Raw genomic sequence first — 27,922 nt, forward strand, 5'->3', positions numbered from 1 at the left:
TCACCACTTTTTTTCCCTAAATTGAATTCTCTTTGGTTTGCAGCAGATGGTCCAGTCAGCACAGTATTTAATTGCATGTTCATCAGGATTGCACTTCATTCTGCAGTGATAGCGTTTTGAGGAACATATGTCTTTAAAAAATGAGGTCCTGGCTTTGAAAAGAGAAAAAAAAGTTATACTTTTATTTGTATATTTTAATGTCTGAAGTGTTTTATAATAAATTAAAACAACATCAGTAAAGAACTTGCTCAGAAAAAAATAACAACAACAACAAAAAGAAGGCAGAAGAGAAAAGTAGAGATAGTGAATAACAATAAATGAGGATTTCTTCTATAGGGTAGATAAATGGGGCAGTGAGCTAAAGAGGAGAGTTTTTCCTGAGAATATGACAGCATATTTCTGTGTAAAATGGGTAGTTTGTTTAGTAGTGGGGATTCATGATGCAAGAAACAATGTTCCATTTCAGCAGTGAAGTCTTTAACAAGTGAGTGGGGATGAAATCTAGTTACATTATTTTTCATTTTAAAGAGTTTTATTACAGGATGTTATAATCGGAATACTTCAGAGCACCTTCTAGTTAAAATCAGAATTTTGGTAACTGGCTTTAAAGTGTTCCTTGAGTATTTTTCTCACACTGACTTTCAGTCAAAAGTACTACTTAGTGATTGTTTAAGAGATGTTAATTCGGTGAAACAGTTTATCCTCAATAACCTGAGACATCAATCCATGGGTAGCTTCTATGGTAGTTTTACTACATCTGTCACTTTAGCCTTGGCATGTTTGTCTTCTTTCTGTCATGTGTTTCCAAACCCAGCATGAAACTCCCTCATCCCAGCTGGGCTTGCTTCTGACTGTTCTAATTTTTCAGACAAATTAAAGACCTGACCAGTGGTATAGTTTGCATTCGGAAGAAAGCTAGAGGAACTCATCATATTCACACAGTATTTATTCTGCAAAAGCTCAAACAATTTGCGATCCAAGGAGGATTTGAAATATGACACTTGTAAGGCATAATATTGTTTGCATGTTTGTAGCCCTTTGGGTGTGTTCCAAAGGCTCCAAGATTCACTTTCTCTGCAGATATTATTCTTGATGGGTCAATTACTACTGCTAGGAATGGTTCCTGGAACTGCTGATTCAGTGTTTGATTACTAACATCAATCCCAGAAAGCCAGCAGCCACAGCCAGGTTGGCTATGATGCCAGCCAATTGCATTTCCAAGGAGGCCAACCTGTTTGGCATTTTCTATATATGCAGCCATGTACTCATATGCAGCCTGAGCACTTATTTACTCGGGTTTCAGTGCAAAGCAAAACTGTCTATAATGATCATGGTTTCACCATCCACCTTTCCTAGCATTAGGCCATCACTTCAGATCAGTTGCTTCCTGATCTGGCAGGGGGCCAATGCTGAGATTTTGCAGTACTTAAAGCAATGGCGATCATTAGTCCAGGGCTTCGCCATCAGAATTTCTTGCTGCTGTTTCTTGCATTTCTAGATTTCATCGATATCATGAACAACATGCTTCCTGCACGTTATTGGCCCATTCCCAGGTTTTCTGAGCCATACCACTCCCAGATGCAGCCATCACCGAGGAATCGGAGAAGTCATCTCCTCCCAAGACGCAGCCTCCTGGATGTGGGCTTGGGACTCTCTCCACCACAGGTGCAAACTCCTACTAGTCTCTCGAGGCAACCATGACACCTCGTGGAGGGCTAACTTTAAACCAGAAAATGAAGAGAAGGCAGAGGAAGGTAAAATTAGGGGAAGACATATGGTGGTGGGAAAATGCAGAAGTTATCTCTTGGTGCTTTTACTTTCTTGGTGAAATAAAAAGAAATCATCAACTGACAATAAGGAAGTTGAATCTTGGTTCTAACTGTCCAGTATATTTAGGCTCAAAGCCATATCTCCTTTACTGAGGAAGTTTCTAAGATTACACAAATTCCTGTAAGTCATAATTTCTCACTTTGGTTTCCAGTTCTTACCCCCACTTCTCTCTCTCTTTCTATGTCACATAGGCATTTCCTTCTATCTTTTGCCCTCCAAGAAATCTAAGTTTTATAGAGATCATTTCTTTACTTTTATTTTTTAATTTAATTTTTAAAAATTTTATTATTATTATTTTTTTAGTTTTTTTTTTTTAATTTTCAAACTCACATCCAAGTTAGCATATAGTGCAACAATGATTTCAAGAGTAGATTCCTTAATGCCCCTCACCCATTTAGTCCATCTTCCCTCTCACAACCCCTCCAACAACCTTCTGTTTGTTCTCTGTATTTAAGAGTCTCCTATGTTTTGTCTCCTTCCCTGTTTTTTTTTTTTAATGTTTCTATTTATTTTTGAGAGAGAGAGACAAAATGAGTGGGAGAGGGGCAGAGAGAGAGGGAGACACAGAATCCAAAAAAGGCTCCAGGCTCTGAGCTGTCAGCACAGAGCCCGATGTGGGGCTCTAACTCATGAACTGTGAGACCATGACCTGAGCCGAAGTTGGACACTGAACCAACTGAGCCACCCACGCGCCCTTCCCTCCCTGTTTTTGTGTTATTTTTGCTTCCCTTCCCTTATGTTCATGTTTTGTATCTTAAAACACTCCTCATAGGAGTGAAGTCATATGATATTTGTCTTTCTCTGTCTAATTTTGCTTAGGATAATACCCTCTAGTATTAAATAGTAGCAAATGGCAAGATTTCATTCTTTCCAATTGCCAAGTAATACTCCATAGTATGTATATACTACATATTCTTTACCCATTCGTCTGTCAATGAACAATTGGGCTCTTTCCATACTTTGGCTATTGTCGATAGTGCTGCTATAAACATTGTGGTGCATGTGCCCCTTCAAAACATCACACCTGTATCCCTTGGATAAATACCTAGTAGTGCAATTGCTGGGTCGTAGGGTAGTTTTATTTTTAATTTTTTGAGGAACCTCCATACTGTTTTCCAGAGTGACTCCCACCAGCAGTGCAAAAGAGATCCTCTTTCTCTGAATCCTCACCAACATCTGTTGTTGCTTGAGTTTTTCATTTTAGCCATTCTGACTGGAGTAAGGTGGTATCTCATTGTGGTTTTAATTTGTATTTTCCTGATTATGGGTGATGTTGAGCATTTTTCCATGTATTTGTTTGCCATCTGGATGTCTTCTTTGGAAAAGTGTCTATTCATGTCTTTTGCCCATTTCTTCACCAGATTATTTTTTTGGTGTTGAGTTTGAGAAGTTCTTTATAGATTTTGGATACTAACCCATCTGCTGTGTCATTTGCAAATATCTTCTCCCATTCTGTCGGTTGCCTTTTAGTTTTGCTGATTGTTTCCTTTGCTGTGCAGAAGCTTTTTATTTTGATAATGTCCCAATAATTCATTTTTGCTTTTGTTTCCCTTGCCTCTGGAGACATGTTGAGTAAAAAGTTGCTGTGGCTGAGGTTAAAGAGGTTTTTTGCCTGCTTTTGCCTCTAGGATTAAAAAAAATTTTTTTTAATGTTTATTTTATTTCTGAGAGAGAGAGAGAGAGAGAGAGAGAGAGAGAGAGAGAGAGAGAGAGAGAATGAGTGGGGGAGGAGCAGAGACAGAGGGTGACACAGGATCCAAAGCAGGTTCCAGGCTTTGAGCTGTCACAGGGGCTTGAACTCACAAAATGTGTGATCATGACCTGAGCCGAAGTTGGTGCTTAACCAACTGAGCCACCCAGCTGCCCCTCTTCTCTAGGATTTTGATGACTTCCTGTCTTATGTTTAAGTATTTCATCCATTTTGAGTTTATTTTTGTGTATGGTGTAAGAAAGTGGTCCAGGTTTATTATTCTGCATGTCGCTGTCCAATTTTCCCAGCACCATTGCTGAAGAGACTGTCTTTATTCCATTGGATAGTCTTTCCTGCTTTGTCAAAGATTAGTTGGCCACGTGTTTGTGGGTCCATTTCTGGGTTCTCTATTCTGTTCCACTGATCTGAGTGTCTATTTTTGTGCCAATACCATACTTTCTTGATGATTAGAGCTTTGTAATATGTATTGACGTCTGGGATTGTGATGTCTCCAGCTTTGGTTTTCTTTTTCAGGATTGCTTTGACTATTTGGGGTCTTTTATGGTTCCATCCCAATTTTAGGATTTTTCTAGCTCTGTGGATAATGTTGGTGTTGTTTTGACAGGGATTGCATTGAATATGTAGATTGCTTTGGGTAGTATCGACATTTTAACGATATTTGTTCTTCCAATCCAGGAGCATGGAATGTTTTTCCATTTCTTTGTGTCTTCTTCAATTTCTTTCATACGCTTTCTATAGTTTCAGTATATAGATTTTTCATCTCTTTGGTTAGGTTTATTCCTAGATATTTTATGGTTTTTGGTGCAATTGTAAATGGGGTCGATTCCTTGTTTTCTCCTTCTGCTGCTTCATTATTGGTGTATGGGAATGTAACCATTTTTGTGCATTGGTTTTATATCTTGTGACTTTCTGAATTCGTGGATCAGTTCTAGCAGTATTTTGGTGGAATTTTTTTCATGTAGAGTATCATGTTATCTGCAAAGAGTGAAAGTTTGACTTCCTCCTGGCCGATTTGGATGCCTTTTATTCCTTTGTGTTGTCTGATTGCTGAAGCTAAGATTTCCAATACTATGTTGAATAACAGTGGTGAGAGTGGACATCCCTGTCTTGTTCCTGACCTTAGGAGGAAAGTTCTCAGTTTTTCCCCTTTGAAGATGATATTAGCGATGGATCTTTCATATATGGCTTTTATGATTTGAGGTATGATCCTTCTATCCCTACTTTCTTGAGGGTTTTTATCAAGAAAGGATGCTGTATTTTGTCAAATACTTCCTCTTCAGCTTTTGAGAGGATCATATGGTTCCTATCCTTTCTTTTATTGATGTGATGTATCACATTGATTGTTTCACGGATATGGAACCAGCCCTGCATCCCAGGTATAAATCCCACTTGGTCGTGGTGAATAATTCTTTTAATGTATTGTTGGATCTGGTTGGCTAGTGTCTTGAGGATTTTTGCATCCATGTTCATCAGGAAAATTGGTCTGTAGTCCTCCTTTTTAGTGGGGTCTGTGTCTCATTTTGGAATCAAGGTAGTACTGGCTTCATAATGAGTTTGGAAGTTTTCTTTCCATTTCTATTTTTTGGAACAGAGTCAAAAGGTTAGGTGTTAACTCTTCTTTAAATGTTCGGTAGAATTCCTCTGGAAAGCCATCTGGCCCTAGACTCTTGTTTTTGGGGGAGATTTCTTATTACTATTTCCATTTTTTTACTGGATATGGGTCTGTTCAAATTTTCTTTCTTCCTATTTCAGTTTTGGTAGTTTATATGTTTCCAGGAATTTGTCCATTTCTTCCAGATTGCCCATTTTATTGGCATATAATTGCTTACAATATTCTCTTATTATTTGCATTTGTGCTGGGTTGGTTGTGATCTCTCCTCTTTCATTCTTGATTTTATGTATTTGGGTAGTTTCCTTTTACTTTTTGATCAACTGGATAGGAGTTTATCAATTTTGTTAATTCTTTCAAAGAATCAGCTTCTGGTTTCATTGATCTGTTCTACTGTTTTTTTTGTTTTTTGTTTTTGGTTTTGATAGCATTGATTTCTGCTCTAATCTTTATAGTTTCCTGTCTTCTGCTGGGCTTGGGTTTTATTTGCAGTTCTTTTTCCAGCTCTTTAAGGTGTAAGGTTAGATTGTGTATCTGAGACCTTTCTTCCTTTTTTAGGAAGTCCTGGATTGGTATATACTTCCCTCTTATGACCACCTTAGCTCGGTCCCAGAGGTTTGGGGCTGTGGTGTTATAATTTTCATTGGCTTCCATGTACTTTTTAGTTTCCTCTTTAACTTCTTGTTAGCCCATTCATTCATTAGTAGAATGTTCTTTAGTCTCCAAGTATTTGTTATCTTTCCAAATTTTTTCTTATGGCTGATTTCGAGTTTTATAGCGTTGTGGTCTGAAAATATGCACAGTATGATTTCCATCTTTTTGTATTTTTTGAAGGTTGACTTGTGTCCTACTATGGAACCTATTCCGGAGAGTGTTCCATGAGCACTGGGGAAGAATGTATATTCTGCTGCTTTAGGATGAAATGTTCTGAATATATCTTTAAGTCCATCCGGTCCAGTGTGTCATTCAAAACCATTGTTTCCTTGTTGATTTTCTGGTTAGATGATCTGTCCATTGTTGTAAGTGAGGTGTTGAAGTCCCCTACTATTACGGTATTATTATCAATGAGTTTCTTTATGTTTGTGATTAATTGATTTATATATTTTGGTGCTACACATTCGGAGCATAAATGTTTACAATTATTACATCTTCTTGGTGGATAGGCCCCTTAATTATGATATAATTAATTATGATATAATTAATTATAATATAATTAATATAATGCCCTTCTTCATCTCTTGTTAGAGTCTTTATTTTAAAATCTGGATTGTCTGATAGAAGTATGGCTACTCTGGCTTTCTTTTGATTACCATTAGCATGATAGATGGTTCTCCATCCCCTTACTTTCAATCTGAAGGTGTCTTTAGATCTAAAATGGGTCTCTTGTAAACAGCATACAGATGGATCTTGTTTTCTTATCCATTCTGTTACCCTATGTCTTTTGATTGGAGTGTTTAGTCCATTGACTTTTAGAGTGAGTACTGAAAGATATGAATTTATTGCCATTGTGTTGCCTGTAGAGTTGGAGTTTCTGGTGGTGTTCTCTGGTCCTTTCTAGTCTTTGTTGCTTTTGGTCTTTTTTTTTTTCATCTTTTCTCCCCTCAGAGAGTCCCCCTTAAAATTTCTTTCAAAGCTGGTTTAGTGGTCATGACCTCCTTTAATTTTTGTTTGTCTGGGATACTTTTTATCTCTCCTTCTATTTTGTTTTGTTTTGTTTTTTTAAATTTGTTTTTTAACCTTTATTGATTTTTGAGACAGAGAGAGAGAGCATGAATGGGGGAGGTTCAGAGAGAGAGGGAGACACAGAATCTGAAACAGGCTCCAGGCTCTGAGCTGTTAGCACAGAGCCTGACGTGGGGCTCGAACTCATGGACCGTGAGATCATGACCTGAGCCAAAGTCGGACACTCAACCGACTGAGCCACCCAGGCGCCCCTCTCCTTCTATTTTGAATGACAGCCTTGCTGGATAAAGAATTCCTGGCTGCATATTTTTCCAATTCAGCACATTGAATATATTCTGCCACTCCTTTCTGGACTGCCAAGTTTCTGTATATAGGTCTACTATTTACCTGATCTGTCTTCCCTTGTAGGTTAAGGACTTTTTTTTTTCCCTTGCTGCTTTCATGATTCGTTCCTTGCCTGAGTGTTTTGTGAATTTGACTATGATATGCCTTGTTAATTGTTGGTTTTTGTTGAATCTAATGGGAGTTCTCTGTGCTTCTCGGATTTTGACGTCTGGGTCTTTCTCCAGGTTAGGAAAGTTTTCCACTATGATTTGCTCATACAACCCTTCTACCTCTTTTTCTCTCTCTTCATCTTCTGGGACACCTATGATTCTGATGTTATTCCTTTTAAATGAGCAACTGAGCTCTCTAATTCTTATATAATGCTCTTTTGCCTAAGTTTCAATAGTTTTTTCTGCTTCATTATTCTGCGTAAGTTTGTCCTCTACATCTATGATTCACTGCTCTGCTTCATCCATCCTGGCCACCGTGGCATAAATTTGAGATTGCAGCTCAGCTATAGCATTTTTTACTTCATCCTGACTAGCTTTTACATCTTTTATCTCTGTAGAAAGGGATTCTAATCTATTTTCAACCCCAGCTAGTATTCTAATTATAGTGATTCTAAATTCTGGTTCAGACATCTTTCTTGTATCTGTGTTGATTAAGTCCCTGGCTGTCATTTCTTCCTGTTCTTTCTCTTGGGGTAAATTCTTTTGTTTCATCACTTTGAAGGAAGAAAAGGAATTAAAGAGTAAAACCAATAAAAATTAAAAAATTTAAAACAATACCAAAAAATCAAATAAAAGCTGCTGGATCCCAGGAGTGGTTTGGTCTGGTTGTTGAAAGAAGCTTGGTAGATTAAAGAAGAACAGGAAAGATAAGAAAAGAAAAGAGAGATGAGGGTGAAGCTGTCTCCACCATCTTGGAGATGGGCGATGGCTATGGTTCTTCTGCTAATGCAAACAACAAAATGGGCACATTAGTCACCGGAGAGAGGTTATCATCACTGTATCTGGTGACCAAAGCTACACAAGAAGCGAGGGTGTCAAAGCCCAGTGTGACAACACTGATAGCTTCTGCCTGCTGGAGCAGCAGAAGTGAAGTGACTGAAAACTGGAAGGATGGTGCAGTCCTATTCCACCTACGGCTGCAAGATCCGATATAAGGATAAGCCTGTTTCTTTCCACAAGTTTCCTGATTCAAGACCCAGTCTTTGTAAAAAATGGGAGGCAGCTATCAGAAGAAAAAACTTTAAACCCACCAAATATAGCAGTATTTGTTCAGAACACTTTACTCCAGACTGCTTTAAGAGGGAGTGCAACAACAAGTTGCTGAAAGAGAATGCAGTGCCCATGATATTTCTCCGTACTGAGCCACATGACAAGAAGGAAGATCTTCTGGAGCCACAAGAACAGCTTCCCCTGCCTCCTTTAACACCTCCCATTTCCCAGGTTGATGCTGCTATTGGATTACTAATGCCTCCCTTTCAGACCCCTGATAATCTCTCGGTTTTATGTGACCACAACTATACTGTGGAGGATACAATGCACCAGAGAAAAAGGATTCATCAGCTAGAACAACAGGTTGAAAAACTCCGAAAGAAGCTTAAGACCACACAGCACTGATGCAGAAGACAAGAATGACAACTTGAAAAATTAAAGGAGGTTGTTCACTTCCAGAAGGAGAAGGACGACATATCAGAGAGAGGCTATGTGATTCTACCAAATGACTACTTTGAAATAGTTGAAGTGCCAGCATAAAAAAAATGATATTTATATTGGTTTTTAATGGGCAAAACCACACACCTTCTTCTAGCCTATAAAGGAGTTTAATTTGAAAAAAATAACACTTGATTACTTGTATGAAAACAATTCAGAATTTAAAAAAATTAGATATATATTGTAAAATTACAAATTTTTTGTTTGTAATTTCAGGGTTTTTACATTTTAACAAAATATCTTAAAAATTATACTCTAACCTCAGAACTCCAATGTAAGTTGGTTTTAAATTGAGGAGTTTTGTTTTTTGAGTATTTATAGAAATGTAAAAATTGAAAGTAAAGTGAATGAGAACAGTATATAGCAAGGATGATTTAAGTTTAAAATGTAAAATTAATGCAGTTTATTAAAATTTTAGTTACATTATAAATCAGAAGTATAAGTCAGATCATGGGACATAACTTCTCAGAATATATATATTCTTATTCACATATTCTTATTTGTAAAGTCAGAAGATTTGTTTATCTTTCTTAATCACTTGTGAAAGATGAATTGACAAGTCAATACATAAAAAAAATTGGTTGTCTTCAGAGCATAAAATGAAGAGTCATTCTATACCTAATCAATATGGTTACATAACTTTATAAAGTATGAATTTTTTAAAAAGTGGGCCCATCTTTTTTTCCCCACTGTCTAGCATTATTAAATTAGAAGAGTATTTCCAGTGGAAGAGACATTCTTAATTAAATAAAGTAAGCATTGTTATTAATAAAGTAACAAAAACGGGGGCCTGATCCATAGTATGCCTTTTTCTTTCACTGCCCCCAAGCTAAGGAGCATCTAGTTTCCAACGGTAGTTATATCTGTATCCAAATCTCTAATAAATGTGTTGTGTAAGTAGAGTTTGATTTGTACTGTAATAGGACTAACTGGTTTTGGTCAAGCCTTCACATAAAAAAGGAATTCTTCACTTTTAACACAAGTTAGGAATGATATCCCATTTACTTAAATGAGTGATTTATATTCCAGAGCAACCTAATGTGTAGTGTTTATTTTACTGAATGTTAAGATTTAAACACTGAAGTTTCTGTTCAAACTATGAGTTGTGTTCTGACTTTGTGAGAAGTTTTAGTTATATATTTGAAATGAAAATATGTTCTGACTAAACAAATACTGCCTTAGGAATTATCTACTTAGATTTACAATAACTGTTCCAATTATAATTATTTTATATTTCAAAGTATACTGAGATAGTTGAAGAGTAACAGGCCTTTTTAAGGCAGTATTAAAAATCTGAAACAATGACATTCAGAGGTGTCTTTTGTAGATGTAGATTCCAATCTAATTTACTACTATCCTGCCAGTGGATAATACTGTGATTTTTTATGAACCAGTATTTCAAAAATAGAAATTATGATCAAAAGATTGCTTGACGTTATGTTGTCTGATAACATTTAGAACTAACTCTAATGAATCAGAAGACTTTCTCTAGTTATTCGTGAATCTCATCCCTGTTTTGGAAAATAGTTTTGTTACCTGGATTTCATGCCTAGACACTAAAGTTTAGGTTTTTTCTTATAATTTTTGGTATTCCCTTTAAATCTCCATGTCTTTCCAAATCCTTTCTTTACAATTTTATGTTAAAGAACTTGAGATATTTAAGCTGCCATGTTTCCCACAGTTTATACTTTTTTGATTGCATACTTTTGGAGAATTCAACATGTTCTTGTGTCCTTCATATTTCGGCAGATTGCCAGCTAGGTTCAGAGACTGGTTGATTCCCGGAGCTAGCTGTACTGTAGTTGGTGTTGTGTGTAGGTGTTTGGTCAGGAGGGCGCATAATGTCTAGTTGTCTCTCTTTTGGAGATAATAGCAGCTATTGATGCACAATGGCTACAGTCATTAATACAATGGGGGTTTCATACTGGAGATACTGTAATTATATAATGTCTTTCATTGTTGTAATATTTTGATAAAGAGACACTTTTTTAAAATAAAGAGACACTTTCTTTAATCTATTTTTGTTTTTTAACCACTTTATTATGCTATGACTGATATATGAAAAGCTATACATATTTGATATATGCAACTTGATATGTTTGGGGGCAGGTCTATACCTGTAAAACCATCATCATCATTAAGGCCATAGACCTAGCTATCAACTACCAAAATTTCTTCCCATCTCCATTATTATTACTGTTGTTGTAGTTGTTGTTGTTGTCATTATTGTAAGAATACTTAGTGTAAGATCTATCCTCTTAGCCTCTTGTAAGTATATGATATAGTATTGTTAGTTATAGTACTCTGTGTATAGTGGAACTTCAGAAGTTATTTATCTTGTATAATGAAACTTTGTACCCTTTAGCCAACAACTTCCTGTTTTCTGCACAAGCCCCAGGTAACAATGATTCTATTCTCTGTTACTATTAGGGTGACTTTTTTAGATTCCATATATAAGTGAGATCATGCAGTATTTGTCTTTCTGTGTCTGGCTTATTTCACTTAGCATAATGTTCATCCATGTTGTCACAAATGGCAAAATTTCCTTCTCAGAATAATGATTCATTTTCTGTATGTATCACATTTTCTTCTTGTGTGTGTGTTTTACCTTTATTGAGGAATGATCAAGAAAAATGGTATAATTTAAAATGTATAGTGCAATGTTTGGATACAATATACGTTGTGAATTGATTACCACCACAAGATAATCAACCTACTCACCATCTCACATAGTTACCTTCTTTTTTCGGGGGGGAGATGGGGGAAGATCACTTGGGATCTACTCTCAGCAAATTTCAAGTATATGGTACATTACTGTTAACTATGGTCACGATGCTCTACATTAAGTCTCTAGAACTTGTTAGTTTTATAACTGAAACTTTGTACCCTTTGGCCAAAATATGTCCATTCCCCTCGCTCTCCTCACCCTGGCAACCACCATTATCCTATCTACTTCCTTGAGTTCAACTTTTTTATAGTCCACAGGTAAATGAGATCACACAGTATTGGTGTTTGTATGTCTCGCTCACTTGACTTAGCATTCTGTTCTTCAGGTTTGTCCATATTGTTGCAAATGGAATAGGTTCCTTTTTTTCTTCAAATTTTTATTTAATTAGAGTTAGTTAACATATAGTGCAATATTGATTTCCGGAGTAGAATTTAGTCATTTGTCACTTGCATATAACACCCAGTGCTCATTAAAACAAGTGCCCCACTTAATACTCATAAGGCTGAATAATATTCCTTTATATATAGGGGCACTGGGTGGCTCAGTTGGTTAAGCATCTGACCTTGGCTCAAGTCATGGTCACACAGTTGTTGAGTTCAAGCCCCGTGTTGGGCTCCATGCTGACAGCTCCGAGCCTGGAGCCTGCTTTGGATTCTGTGTCTCTGTCTCTCTCTATCCCTCCCTGCTCTCACTCTGTGTCTGTCTCTCTGTTTCTCAAAAATAAATATTCCTTTATAAATGTACACACCACAATTTCTTCCTTTGTTCATCAACTGACTGACAGACACTTATGTTGTTTTCATATCTTGGCTAGTGTGAAAAATGCTGCAGTAAACCTGGGGGTACAGATATCTCTTCAACATCCTGATATTATTTCCTTTGGATATATGCTCAGAAGTGGACATACTAGATCATATGGTAGTTCTAATTTTAATTTTTTGAGAAGACTTCATATTGGGTTTCATAATGGCTGCACCAATTTACATGCATACCTAAAACATACAAAGGTTCCCTTTACTAGATGTATTTTCAGTCTTTTTTTGTTTTTGTTTTTGATAACAGACATTGTAGCAAGTGTGGGGTGATATCTCACTGTTGTTTTGTTTTTTAATTAACATTTTATTTATTTATTTATTTATTTATTTATTTATTTATTTATTTATTTATTTTTGAGAGACAGAGAGAGAGTGCCCGTGCACATGTGCACACGTGCATGCATGCAGGGAGGAGCAGGGAGAGAGGGAAAGGGACAATCTTAAGCAGGTTTCATACCCAGTGTGGAGCCCAACTTGGGGCTCGATGTCAAAACTGTGAGATCATGATCTGAGTTGAAATGAAGAGTAAGATGCTTAACATCTGAGCACCCCAGGCGCCCCTCATTGTGGTTTTGATATGCATTTCTCTTATAATTAGTGATAGAGAACACCTTTTTTGTATTCCTCCTGGTTATTTGTATATCTTCTTTGGAAAAATATCTATTCAGATCTTTTGCCTGATTTTAAATTGGTTTATTATTATTTTTGGCTATTGAGTTGCGTGAGTTTCTTATATATTTTGAATATTAACCCTTTATTGAGTATATGATTTACAAATATTTTCTCCTATTCTGCAGGCTGTCCTCTCAGTCTCTTGATTGTTCCTTTTGCTGTGAGCTTTTTAGTTTGATGCAGTCTTAAGTGTCTAAGTTTGCTTTTGTTGCTTGTGCTTTGGTGCATATCCAAGATATCATTGCCAAGAAGACCAATGTCATAAAGCTCTTCCTCTGTCTTCTATGAATTTTATAGTTTCAGGTCTCATGTTTGAATCTTTAATCTATTTTGAATAGATTTTTCTCTCTATATACATACTGTTTTGCATGTGGCTTTCTGGTTTTCCTAACACCATTTGTTGAGGAGACTATCCTTTCTCCACTATGTAGTCTTAGAACTTTTGTGAAATACCAGTTCACTCTATCTGCATGGACTTATTTATGGGTCCTGTATTCTCTTCCATTGGTCTACAGGTCTTTTTATGCCAGTATCATTTTTAAAAATTATTGTAGTTTTGTAATATATTTTGAAATCAGGAAGAGCACCTCCAGCTTTGTTCTTCTTGCTCAAAATTGCTTCGGCTATTCACAGACTTTTGTGGTTTCATCTGACTTTTAAAGTTTTTTTCTTCCTTCCTTTCTTCCTTCCTTCTTTTCATTCTTTCATTTTCTTCTATTTAAAAATTTTTAATCTTTGTTGTAAGTATTTCTTTAAACAGTATTTTAGTGTTGTTTTTCTCTTTCTGTAAAAAATGACATTGGGATTTTTATAAGGACTTTATTGAATCTGTAGATTGCTTTGGGTGGTATGAATATTTTAACAATATTCTTTCAACCCACAAACATGGGATATTCTTCCATTTATTTGTGTCTTCTTTAATTTTTCATCGATGTTTTGTAGTCTTCAGTGTACAAATCTTTCATCTCCTTGGTTAATTTGTATTCTTAAGCATTTTATTCTTTTGAAGTTACTATAAATGGGATTGGTTTCATAGTTCCTTTTTTGAATAGTGTTGTTTGTGTATAGAAATGCAACAGTTTTTGTGTGTTGATTTTGTGTTTTATAACTTATTCAGTTCTTTTGTTACTTCTAAGAGTTGTAGGTGGTGTCTTGGGGTTTTCTACATACAATATCATTTCATTTGTGCATGAGGATAATTTTTTAAAATTTGGATACCATTTATTTCTTTTATTTGCCTAATTGCTCTGGTAAAGATTCCTAGTACTATATTGAATAGAAATGGCAGGAGTGAGCATCCTTGCCTTGTTCCTTATCTTAGAGGAAAAGCTTTCGGTTTTTTACTGTTCAGTATAAGTGAAAAATTTCTTTTAACATTTTTTTGTAAGGCTTTTATACTAGTAACACATTCCCTCAAGTTTGTTTGTCATAGATATTTTTTGTTTCATAAATCAGACAGAGAAAGGCAAATAATATATGTTATCATTTCTATGTGGAATCTAAAAAAAGCTGATTTCATAGAAGCAGAGAATACAGTGGTGATTACTAGGGGCTAAGGGGTAGGGAAAATGGGGAAATGTTGGTCAAAGGGTACAAACTATCTTATAAATTTGTACTGAAAGCTGAGCATGATGTAATGGGCTAAAGGAATTGAGATAAATAAATCTTTAGTGTGAGATTTTCTGTTTCTCTTGCTAGGGGTTAAGCTGTTTTTATTTTTCACTTTAACAGTAGCTATTAGAAGTGAAAATTTCTTCTGATTTCTTTGCTTTTATATTCCCAAATGCCTTTGGATTTACCTCAAGATGACTTCTTGAATAAGGTCTGAGACACGCAGTTCTTCCAGTTGTATTCCCCTTTTGTAATATTTTGGTGTGGGGGGCAGAGAAATCATTTTATAGTCCTATGATTAGATATCAGTTGTTAGTGATACTGTGCCCCTTGAAGGGCTATGACCTTCACAAATTGTTTCTCAGTACTCCCCTCTCCCACCCTTAGGTGAGACAAGAGTCTAGAGGAGACTGGAGTTGGGCATTTTCCTTCCCCCATGTGGAAACCTAGATCAGGCTAGAGTTGGGTATTTCACTTTCACCTGGTCACTCTGGCCCTGGTAAAACCTCAGTTGGTTAGGTTCTGGTGATATAGTTTCTTTTGAGGGCAGGCTTTGTTAAGAACAGATTGATCTGGGTGTATTTCAAAATGACTACTCTCATCTCTTTCTGCTGGACCTATGAAAGGATTTTCTTCCTAATAATCATTGTAAAAACCTGTTAGCACTCCAGGAAGTAAAATTCATAGTAGTGTGAAAGCACCCCTAAGACTTTTTTTCTTAATTTCTAGGTTTTAACTCTCGAATTTATATTGAGTTTCCTGAAATTTGTCAATTACCCTGGTACTTGTTCTCATGGAAAATGCACATAAGCTTCTGTTCTGGTAAGTTTTAATTCTCTGTATCCACTTTTCTATCTCTCTAATTATGGGGGCTGTGGTTTGCTCTGTGACTTCAGTTCTCTGAGAGACGAAAGAAAGAGTTGTTGGCTTTCAATTCATTCCGCTCTTCTCTTTCTGTGAAAATGGCAGTTATGGTTCTAAGCTCCTTACATGCTAAACCAGAAACCAGAAGAAAGTTTCCCAAACAGTTTTATTTTAGTAAAAATTTTATTTATTTATTTATTTTGAGAGAGAAAGAGTTAGAGAGAGAGCGAGCATGAGCAGGGAAGGAGCAGAGAGAGAGGGATAGGGAAATGCACAAGTAGGCTCTTGAGCTGTTAGTGCAGGAACCTGATGTGGGGCTCCATCCCACAAACCGTGCAATCATGACCTGAGCTGAAGTTGGACACTTAACCAACTGAGTCACCCAGGAGTCCCAAGTCTAATATTGTTTTTAAAGAACTCTTCAGAAACCCAAGAAATATAATTTACATATGCACTTTTACAGTGGACTGATTGCTGAAATTTATATGAGCTGTTGCAATGAATTTATAGAATATATTTTAATGTATTTCTATCTACTATATGTAAAAGAATTAAAAGTTTAGGATTTTAGCAAGTATATGGTAATGATTCACCTGTTTCACAAATAATGAGAGCACAGAGCTTATATGCTTGTCATGTTTATAGAAACTGGAGTATACAGTGAATAAAAAAATTCTTACTGTCCTGGAAAGGGGGTAGAAATGAAAGAACTAAGAGGAATAAATTCCAAGCATACATCTTAAAGATGATGGTTTGCTGAAGGTTAATAAACTGTTTAAATTCTTTCTGTAATGGCAGATTCTGGCAAATATTTATAGTAAGGAAAATCAATTTTCCAATAATTAGCTTTAAATATGCTCAAATGTTGGAATGAAAATTCTGTCCACTGGCTGGACCAGGGAAGTCTGCTATAGAAAGTTTTTTCATCGTTTCCTGTTAGTCTGTATGTGTCTTTCAGCCTGGAGGGAGTCTCTTTTAGGCAGCATGGAGATGAATCTTTTTTTTTTTTTATTTAAAAAAATTTTTTTTTTTTCAACGTTTATTTATTTATTTTTGGGACAGAGAGAGACAGAGCATGAACGGGGGAGGGGCAGAGAGAGAGGGAGACACAGAATCGGAAACAGGCTCCAGGCTCTGAGCCATCAGCCCAGAGCCTGACGCGGGGCTCGAACTCACGGACCGCGAGATCGTGACCTGGCTGAAGTCGGACGCCCAACCAACTGCGCCACCCAGGCGCCCCTCTTTTTTTTTTTTTTTTAAATCAATGTAGACCTCTTATGTCTTTTGATTGGAGCATTTAATCCATTTACATTTTAAGTAATTATTATACTTAAATGTATTTACTGTCATTTTATTAATTGCTTTCTGGTTGTTTTGTAGTTCTCTTTTCCCTTCTTTTTCTCCTGCTCTTTTTCCTTGTGAATTGATGACTTTTTTAGTGTTATACTTGATTTCCTTTATTTTTTTGGATCTATTATAGGTTTTTGGTTTGTGATTACCACGAGGTTCATACAAAGCATCTTATGTATATAGAGGTTTATTTAAAGTGGATGATTACTTAAGTTCAAATATATTCTAAAAGAACTACATTTTTACTCCCCATTCTATATTTTGTGTATATGATGTTACATTTGACATCTTTTATTTTGGGTGTCCCTTAAGTAATTATTGTCGATATTATTGATTACTAGTTTTGTCTTTTAATATTCATACTGGCTTTATAAATGGTTGGTTTACTGACTTTAGTATATATTTGCTTTTACCAGGGAATTTTTTTTCCATTCATAATTTTCTTCTCATTACGGCCTTTTTCTTTCCACTTAAGACCTTTCAACATTTCTTATAAGTCTGATTTAGTGGTGATGGACTCCTTTAGTTTTTGCTTGTATTTGAAATTCTTTATCTCTCTTCCAGTTCTGAATTAAAATCTTTCCATGTAGAGAACTCTTGGCTGGAACTTTTTTCCTCCAGCACTTTTAATATGTTGTGCCACTCTCTTCTGGCTTACAAAGTTTCTGCTGAAAAGTCTGCTTATAGCCTTATGAGGTTTCCTCTGTATGTAATAAGTTGTTGCTACTTTTAAGATTCTTTCTTTCTATCTTTAACTTTATCATTTTAATTATAATGTGTCTTGGTTTGGGTCTCTTTGGTTTCATCATATGTGTAACTTCCTGGGAATCTGTATGTTTGTTTTGTTCCTCAGATTACGGAAGTTTGCGGCCATTCTTTCTTCAAATAAGTTTTCTGGCCCTTTCTTTTTCCTATCTGGTTCTTTGTAATGCAAAAGTTATTACAATTGATGTCCCAAAGGTCCCTTAAGTTATCTTTATTATTATTGTTATTATTATTATTATTATTATTTTTCTTTTTGCTGCTCTGTCTGGATGAGTTCTATTGCTTGTCTTCTAGCTCTCTGATATGATTTTCAGCTTCAGCCAGTCTGTTGTTGAACCCCTACTATATTTTTTAATTCAGTTATTGTATTCTTCATCTCTATGACTTCTGTTTGGAACTTTGTTATATTTTTTATCTCTTTGTTGAGGATCTTACTGTGTTTATCCATTCTTCTCCTGAGTCCACTGCACATCATTATTATCATTACTTTGAACTCTTTACCAGGTAGATTTCTTATTTCTGTTTTATCAATGCTTTTTTTTTGATGTTTTATCTTGTTCTATCTTTTGGAATGTATTTCTCTGTCTCGTCATTTTCCCTGGCTCTGTTTGTTTCTATTTATTGGTCAGATTAAGTACCTTTCCTAGTCCTGAAGGAGCAGCCTTTTTTAGGAGATGTCACTTGGAGCCCAGGAATGCAATGTCCTCTGACTATTAGAGTTGGCGTGCTCAAAGGTTTTCTCCTATGTGGGCTGCACACACCTGTCTGCTGTTGTGGAGTGTGTATGTGGTAGAAGGGTGGGTGGGGCTGCGACCCATAATTGCACTGTGGGATTGGGTAGGGTTGGTGTCAGCCTGACTGTGACACATGGCTGTGTTGGGACATGGAGGTGGGCTGAACCATTGCCTGACCCAGCTATGTATTTGTATTACAAGGATTGGTAGGGTTCTCAGCTGGTTATGCACACTGTCTCCCAAAAGTTAGAAGGATAGTTTCAAAATGTCACATGCCAGTGCCAACCTTAGCAAGTTAGAATGAGGTCACAAATATGGCATCCACTAGTGTCTCCATCCCTGGGAAAGTTCTGGCAGGCAATTTAAAATTAATAAGTAGATTTTCTTCACATATGGTCTAGGCTCTTTTCATGTTGTTATTTTGCCTTGGCTCCCAGGGTGAGCAAGTCTGCCATAAACCCTATAAGAATGGGTTCATATTCCCCAGAGTTCAATGGTTTTCCTGGACATATTTCACATTGGTTTTTCAAAGACTAGTATTTAGGGGGCTTGTGAAAAATCTAAGGGTTGTAGTCCCTGATGTGGAGCACACATCCCTTACTTCTCAGGAAAAAATTCCATATTTTTGAGATCTCCCAATTGTGGATCACCACACCCAGGGTGGGGCTTACTTGGCCAGATGATGTCCTGCCTTTCCTACCCATCTCAATGTTGTCCTTTTTGTCCTTTGTTGTGGATGCTCTGTTCAACCAGTTTCCTATTTTTTTTCAGAGGAAATTATTCCATATATGGTTGTATATTTGTTGTATCTTTGAGATGGAGTAAATTCAGGGTCTTCCTTTGCCACCATTTTGAACTAAACCTACATTTTTTTAGAGATATTGTGAATGAGATAATTTTCTTTATTTCTTCTGCTGATATTTAGTTGTTGTGTATAGAAAAGCAACTGTTTTGTGTATTTTGATTTTTTTTTTAATTTTAGAGAGAGAGAGAGTGGGGGAGAGAGGCAGAGGGAGAGAGAAAGAATCTCAAGCAGGCTCCATGCTGAGCATGGAGCTCAATGTGAGGCTCAATCCCACAACCCTGGGATCATGATCTGTGCCAAAATCAAGAGTTGGACGCTCAGACAACTGAGCCACCCAGGCACCCCTGTATGTTGATTTTATATCTTGAATCTTTACTGAATTTGTTGATTAATTCCAAAAGGTTTTGGCTGAGTAAGGATTTGCTCTATGGTTATATCACCTGCAAATAATGACAATTTTACTTAACCATTTCAATTTGGATGCATTTCATTTCTTAGTCTTGCCTAATTATTTTAGTTAGGATTTTCAGAACTATGTCGAATAAGAATAGTGAGAGTGGAAACTCTTGTCTTATTCTTGATCTTAGAGGAAAAGCTTTCAACCTTTTATAGTTGAGTATGATATTAGCTGTGGGTTTGTCATATGTGGTCCATATTATCGTCCTTCTATACAAAATTTGTTGAGGGTTTTTATCATTAATAGATGTACTTTGTCGGATGATTTTTCTGCATCTATTGAGAATATCATATGATTTTTGTCTTTCATTGTATTAATTTAGTGTATTTTATGTATTGATTTGGATATGTTGAACCATATTTGCATTTTAGGAATAAATCCCAGTTGATCACGGTGTAGCATACTTTTAATGTGTTGTTGAATTTAGTTTGCTAATATTTTGTAGAGAGTTTTTGCATCTATATTCATCAGGAATGTTAGACTGGTTTTATTACTTTTTTGTAGTGTTTTTACCTGGCTTTGGTGTCAGAGTAAATCTGGCCAGATGAAATGAGCTTGGGAGTGTTCCCTCCTCTTCAATTTTTTGGACAGTTGAGAAGAATTGATGTTAAGTTTTCTTTAAATATTTGGTATAACTCACCAATGAAACCATTTGTTCCTAGGGTTCTTTGTGTGGAAGGTTTTTGATAACTGATTCAATTTTTTATTTATTATTGGTCTGTTCAGGTTTTCTATTTCTTCCTGATTCAGTTTTTGTCGGTTGTATGTTTCTAGAAATTTATCCATTTTTTCTAGGTTATCCAACTTTTTGGCATATAATCATTCATAGTGAATGATCAATGATACAATTATGATCCAATGATTTCTGTGGTATCAGTTCCAATGTTTGCTCTTTCATTTTTTATTTTATTTATTTGAAACCCCTTTTTTCCTCCTTAGGTAGTCTAGATAAAGGTTTGTACATTTTATATTTTCAGAAAAACAACTCATTTCACTGATATTTCCTATTTTTTTTCTGGTGTCTATTTTATTTCTTTCCACTTTAGTCTTTTTTATTTCCTTCCTTCAGCTGACTTTGGCCTTAGTTTGCTTTTCTTTTTAGTTCTTGGATATAGAGTGAGCTTGTTTACTTGAAGTATTTCTGTTTTCTTTTTTAAAAAATCATTTTAAGGATAGTTTACATTTGTTCCAGGTGTATGAACAGTGATGCAACATCTCTATACATTGTGCTATGCTTGTCACAGGCGTAGCTACCATTCGTCACCATACAATGCAGTTACAATATCTTTGGCTATGTTATCTATGCTGTGACTTTTATTAACGTGACTTACCCTTTCCATAATTGGAAACCTGTATCTCCCACTTCCCTTCACCCATTTTGTCCATCACCCCTCCCCCTACCATTCCCCTTCTCTCTGGAAACCATCAGTTTGTTCTCTGTATTTACAGAACTGATTCTACTTTTTGTTTACTCATTTGTTTTATTTTTTTAGATTCTACATATGAAAGAAATCATATGGTATTTGTCTTTCTCAGTCTGACTTATTTCACTTGGCATAATAATCTATAGGTCCATCCATGTTGTTACAAATAGCAAGATCTCGTCTTTTTTTTTTTTAATAGCTGTGAAAATTTCGTGTGTGTGTGTGTGTGTGTTTGTGTGTATTTATATATATCTCATATCTTCTTTGTCCATTCATCTGTTGATGGGCCCTTAGGTTGCTTCCATATTTTGGCTATTATAACTAATGTTGCAATAAACATAAGGTTCATATATCTTTTCAAATTAGGGTTTTCATTTTCCTTGGGTAAATACCCAGTAGTGAAATTACTAGATCATATAAGCATTCTATTTTTAAATAGAATTAAAACATATTGTTTTTCAAAGTGGCTGTACCAATTTACATTTCCAACAACAGTGTTATGAGGGTTTCTTTTTCTCCCTATCCTTGCCAACACTTGTTATTTCTTATCTTTTTAGTTTAGGCTTTCTGACAGGTATAAGGTGATATCTCATTGTGGTTTTGATTTTCATTTCCCTGATGATTCATGCTCTTGAGCATCTTTTTCATGTGTCTGTTGGCCATTTGTGTGTCTTCTTTGGAAAAATGTCTATTCTGGTCTAATTTTTAACTAGATTATTTGTGGGTTTTGTGGCATTGAGTTGTGTAAGTTCTTTATATATTTTGCATATTACCCCCTTATCAGATATATCATTTGCAAATATCTTCTCCTTTTCAGTAGGTTACCTTTTTTTAAATGTTTATTTATTTTTGAGAGAGCACATGTGGGGGGGGGTTAGCAATTAGGGGAGAGAGGATCCAAAGTAGGCTCTGTGCTGACTGCAGCAAGCCTAATGTGGGGCTTGAACTCATGAACCATAAGATCATGACTTGAGCTAAAGTCAGACGCTCAACTGACTGAGCCACTCAGGTGCCCCCAGTAGGTTGCCTTTTTATTTTGTTGATGATTTCCCTCAGTGTGCAAACCCTTTTTATTTTGATATAATCCCAATAGTTTATTTTTACTTTTGCTTCCCTTGCTTTAGGAGACACACCTAGAAAAATATTGCTATGGCTGGTGTCAAAGAAATTGCTGCCTGTGTTCTCTTCTAGGATTTTTATGGTTTCAGGTCTCACATTTAGTCCTTAATCTATTTTGCGTTTATTTTTGTGTATGGTGTTAGACAGTGGTAGTTTCATTCTTTTGTGTGTAGTTGTCCAGTTTCCCCAGCAGCATTTATTTAAGAGACTGTCTTTTCTCTGTTGTGTATCCATGCCTCTTTTGTCATAAATTAATTGACAATGTAACTGTGGGTTTCTTTCTGAGCTCTCTATCATGTTCTCTTGATCTATGTGTCTATTTTTGTACCAGTGCCATACTGTTTTGATTACTGCAGCTTTATAATATATCTTGAAATCTGGCATTGTGATATTTCAAACTTTATAGTTTTGTTTCTCAAGATTGTTTTGGCTATTTGGGATTTTTGGTGGTTCTGTAGAAGTTTTAGAACTAGTTTTTCTAGTTCTGTGAAAAATGCTGTTGATATTTTGATAAGGATTGCACCGAATCTGTGGATTGCTTTAGGTAATATGGAAATTTTAACAATATTAATTCTCCCAATCCATGAGCATGGTCTATCTTTCCATTTGTTTATATCAGCTTCAATTTGTTTCATCAATGTTTTATAGTTTTCAGAGTACAGATCTTTCACCTCCTTGGTTTAAGTTTATTCTTAGGTATTTTATACTTTTTTGTGGAATTGTAAATGAGGTTGATTGTTTTATTTGTCTTTCTGCTACTTTATTAAAGATTGTATGTTAGGAATTTATCAATTTCTTCTAGGTTGTCTAATTTGTTGGCATATAATTTTTTATAGTATTCCTTTATAAGCTCATATGGAACCACAAAAGACTTTGCATAGCCAAAGCAACTTTGGGAGACAAAAACAAAGCTGGAGGCATTCCACTTCCTGATTTCAAAATATTACAAAGCTGCAGAAAGATTTAATTTTGCAAAGATGTCCGCCTTCCTGAAATTGACCTCTAGATTCACTGCAATCTTCATGAAAATTCTCACTGAATATGTATGTGTACTTGAATACCTTATTCTTAAATTTATGTGGACATTCAAAGGGGCAAGAATATTCAAGACACTCCTTGAAAAAAATGTAGATATCTTTCTCTACCATATATGAAGACATTATATATTGTCATTAATTAGAATAGTATATTATTTGTTCCAAGAAAGACAAATGGAACAGAGTAGGTAGCCTAGAATATATACTAGATTTATGACAAAAGGGCACTGTAAGTAATTGAGAAAAAAGTTTTCTCCAGAAAAGTTTTTGGGTCAATTAGCTACATATATGGTAAAAACGAATTTAAGAACAAATTTGACCCCAATTTCATGAAAATCAATACGAGGTGGAGATTTACAATCTAAATTTGACAGGTGAATAATAAACTTTTGGAAGATAAAGAAAAGCATTTTGAAGAGGATATTCAGAGAATATCTTTATGGCCTTTAGGTGAAAAAGGAACACAAAAAGCCCAAGGTAAAATGAAGTCTGATGAATTGGACTTACATTAATATTGAAAATTCCTTTTTATACAATAACATCTTAAAGGGGGTAAAAAGGCAAGCCATAGAGCAGAAGATATTTACAAAGCACATAATAAAGCATTTGCATCCAGAATTTATAGTGCAACCCTACAGATCACTGAGAAAATATCAAATAGCTCAATGAATAATGAACAAAATACTTGAAAGGTACTTTGGGAATTGATATTAAAATGGCCAAAAACCAAATGAAACTGTCTTCAATCTTATTACTAATATAGAAATTTAAATGTAAAGTAGACTCTGTTACTACCATGCATATACTTGAATGGTTATAACTTAACACCTTGATCATATAAACTTACTGGGGATGTGGAGCAATCAGCGTTGTTCTTTGCTGCTGAACATAGTGTGAATTTGCTCAACTACTTGGGAAACTCTTTGGCATTATTTGCTAAAGTTGAAGATATACATGTTCTATGACAAAACTTTGATTCCTAGTTATATACCTGATAAATAGGTGTTCACATATACAACAAGAATCATTTAGGGATCAGCGTAATGCTGGCTTCATAGGATGAGTCTGGAGGTTTTCCTTCCCTTCCTATTTTTTGGAACAGCTTGAGAAGGATAGGTGTTATCTCTGCTTTCAATGCCTGGCAGAATTCCCCAGGGAAGCCATCTGGCCCTGGACTCTTATTTGTTGGGAGATTTTTGATGACTGATTCAATTTCTTCACTAGTTATGGGTCTGTTCAAATTTTCTATTTCTTCCTGTTTGAGTTTTGGAAGTGTCTGGGTGCTTAGGAATCTGTCCATTTCTTCCAGGTTGTCCAGTTTGTTGGCATATAATTTTTCATACTATTCCCTGCTAATTGCTTGTATTTCTGAGGGATTGGTTGTACACTCTTATGTGGATCCTGAGAAACTTAACAGAAGATCATGGGGGAGGGGAAGGGGAAAAGAAAAGTTACAGAGAGGGAAGGAGACAAACCATAAGAGACTCTTAAAACCTGAGAATAAACTGAGGGTTGATGGGGGGTGGGAGGGAGGGGAAAGTGGGTGATGGGCATTGAGGAGGGCACCTGTAGGGATGAGCACTGGGTGTTGTCTGGAAACCAATTTGACAATAAATTTCATATTAAAAAAATAAAGTTCTTAGACAACTAGTGTTAATTGTATGCATAGTCCCGTGCTCATTGTGGGGCTTCTGTTTAAAAACTAAAATAAAATGGGGCCTATGGGATAAAAAAAAAACAATCGTTTATCAAGAATTCATAGCAGTGATAGTATTTATAGCAGTCAAATCCTGGAAACAATCTAAATGTTCATCAATGGTAAAATGAATAAATTGTGGCATATTACTCTGAACACTATATAGGAATGTGTCATATACAGCAACATAGTTGAATTTCATACATGTCATATGGAGTAAAGTAAGCCAGATACAAAATGTACATACATACTTTCATTTATATCAATTTTAAAGCAAGGTGACAAAACTAAACAATAGTGTATCCATATATGTGCTTAGGTGCCATAATCCTAATATATGTTCTTGTGGCCAGAGTCCTAATGTTTGGTTGTCTACCATTTTTCTAGATATCCTAGGCATAAATCTGTATTAAGTGTAAGCCAATGATAGTGTTTTCTATTTCTCTGCCAGCAATTAGTTTGGGGGTGGGTATGTAACCCATTTCTGGGGAACTGGAGAGAAAGTGTTCCTTGTTGGTATGGGAAGAAATGCTTTCCTTTTACTCTAGTGTAACGTGGTGGGTCCGGATATGATCTCTAGAACAGTGGCAGCTATCTTGAGGCCATGGGAAAAGCTAGTTAAGGATAAATCTGACACTCTTCAAACACATGATGGTATAGATGATCTGCTGCATTAGCCAATTTCAGAATTGTCTGACCTTCAGGTTTCTTGTGAGTAATAATATATTTTCTTTATTGTTTAAGCCAATTGAATTTGAGTTGTTTGTAGATGGAACCTGGAAACCCACTGGCACAGCAAGCATTTCCAGTAAAATATTAAAAAAAAAACCCCACAGAATGGGAGAGAAGAGTTGCAAACCTATATGTGATAAACGTTTAGTGTCCAGAATATATAAAGAACTGGTAACACAACAATAAAAGACAACCTAATTAAAAAATGAGTAAAGGATTTGAATAGAAGCTTTTACAGAGAAGATATATAAATGGCCAATAAAACATGAAAAGATAAAACAGAATAAACTGAGGGTTGATGGTGGGTGGGAGGGAGGGGAAAGTGGGTGATGGGCATTGAGGAGGGTACCTTTTGGGATGAGCACTGGGTGTTGTGTGGAAACCAATTTGACAATAAATTTCATAAAAAAAGGATGATAAACATCATTAAATTGCAAATTAAATGCAAATTAAAACTACAATGAGATATTGCTACAGCAACTAAGATAATGATAATAAAAAAGATGGACAATAGCAAATGTTGGTGAAGATGTGGAGAAATTGGCTTTTTATGCATAGCTGGTGGGATTGTAAAATGAAGCATGCAACTGTGGAAAATTGTTTGATAACTTCTCTGAAAGTTAAACATAGTTATTGTATAGCACAGTAATTCTATCCCAAGTTGTGTACCCTAGAGATGTGAAAATATATCCACACAGAAATTTGGATGTAAGTGTGCACAGCAGCATCATTCATCATAGCTCCAAAGCAGATGCAACCCAAATGTCCAGTAACTGATGAATAGATGAATAAAAGGTAGTGGATCCATGCAATAGACTTCCATTCATCACTTGAAAGAAATAAGGCATTGATGCATGCTACAACTTGGATGAACTCTGAAAAACGTGCTAAGGGAAAGAAAAAGACTCTAAGGGTCACATATTGTATGACTACATCAAACCAGGTAAACTAATAGAGACAGAAAATAGATTAGCAGCTTCTAGGGTCTGAGGAGAGGGGAGGATGGGTAATGGCTGCTAGTGAACATGGAGTTCCTTTTTGGGGTGGTGAAATGTTCTAGAACTAGTGGTGATGGTTGTACAACTTTATGAATACGTAGAAAACCACTGAAATTGTAGGCTTCAAAAGAGTGTGTTGTATATCATGAAAAATACAAATACAAATAAACAAGAACAATGAGGGAAATCTTGAATTGTTAGCTATTAAAATGCGCTCTAAGGCAATGTGTGCCTCAGAAAAGATAGATAAGTCAATAGATAATAATGTAAATCCCAGTTGTAAATCCAATAATTAATATATTTTTATTATGTAGTATTAGTGGATTTAAAAATTAACTTGGGAAGGTTAGATTGATTATTCAATAAATATCCCCTGTATAAGTGGTAATTTGGATAATTGTTAAGATGGGATCTTAATTCCCATCATACACAAAGCAATTTCCACTGAGGCCTTTCCCTTCATCTGTGATCAGAGTTCTGCAACCCACAGAGTATGACGGGGCAGCCTCCCCTTCACCCTTGGCCATTCTAATCACTACTCACTTTCCACTGTTTTGATTCCCCCAATTTCCTCTGTTCTGTGAACATCCTCTCACCATCTTTGGATCAAATGACAGTCCTCAAGTTAGAGTTCACAAATAAGTGAAATCACTGAAAGGAACCACCTTATCAATCTGCCCTTCGCATCCATCCAACCCTCCATTCCTGTGAGGGCCAATGCACTTCTCTCTCACATAGTGTGACACAATCTGCACCTGTCTAACTCTTAGGAGATTTTGTATTCTCCTTCATTTATATTTTCATGTCTTTGTAATGAAAGGCTTGCGTCTTACCTTGAGGAACTATGGACAGCAAGGCAAGGACTCCAAGGATGGAATGCAAGAGCCTCATGTTGAATAAGCCAGTTAGAGAGAATCAGTAGCTGGGATGAAGAGGACTTCTTTGTGTATTTAGTACTCAAGAGATGAGTTGCTGTATGCTTATTGAACCTTTTAGTAGCAGGAACATTTCTGTGTTCCAATGAGCCTTCATATCAGGAGACAGCATGCAACGGACAGGACTATCAGTCATTCAAAGTACATTTGTCAAATGTTGACAGGGTGTAGATGAAGATCATAGGATGCAAAGCACTTACAGAGAAGGAGCAGCTATGGTGAAGGCAGAAGAGATAGTCTGTGAAAAATCATTGTCTTATGGTTCCTGACAGAACTGTAAAGGTTAAGGCATTTACAGAGTTAAA

General features: G+C 35.9%; 2 protein-coding genes and 1 pseudogene across 2 annotated transcripts; 1 reads left to right on the forward strand and 2 right to left on the reverse strand.

Moving 5' to 3' along the window:
* LOC122216924 (beta-defensin 131B-like) lies at window positions 1-27,573 on the reverse strand. Its single transcript, XM_042933890.1, has 2 exons — window positions 27,516-27,573; window positions 1-152 (listed from the first exon to the last, which is right to left on the reverse strand). The coding sequence occupies exons 1-2, from the start codon at window positions 27,571-27,573 to the stop codon at window positions 1-3; spliced, it is 210 nt and encodes a 69-aa protein (XP_042789824.1).
* LOC122216922 lies at window positions 670-1,588 on the reverse strand (annotated as a pseudogene).
* On the forward strand, window positions 8,279-8,917 carry LOC122216923 (THAP domain-containing protein 1-like). The gene is given in 1 exon segment (XM_042933889.1): window positions 8,279-8,917. A coding segment is annotated over 1 exon segment (639 nt).
* Window positions 27,574-27,922: the final 349 nt, after the last annotated feature.

This window comes from Panthera leo, chromosome B1 (genome assembly GCF_018350215.1).
Source record: "Panthera leo isolate Ple1 chromosome B1, P.leo_Ple1_pat1.1, whole genome shotgun sequence".
Classification (NCBI taxonomy): Eukaryota; Metazoa; Chordata; class Mammalia; order Carnivora; family Felidae; genus Panthera; species Panthera leo.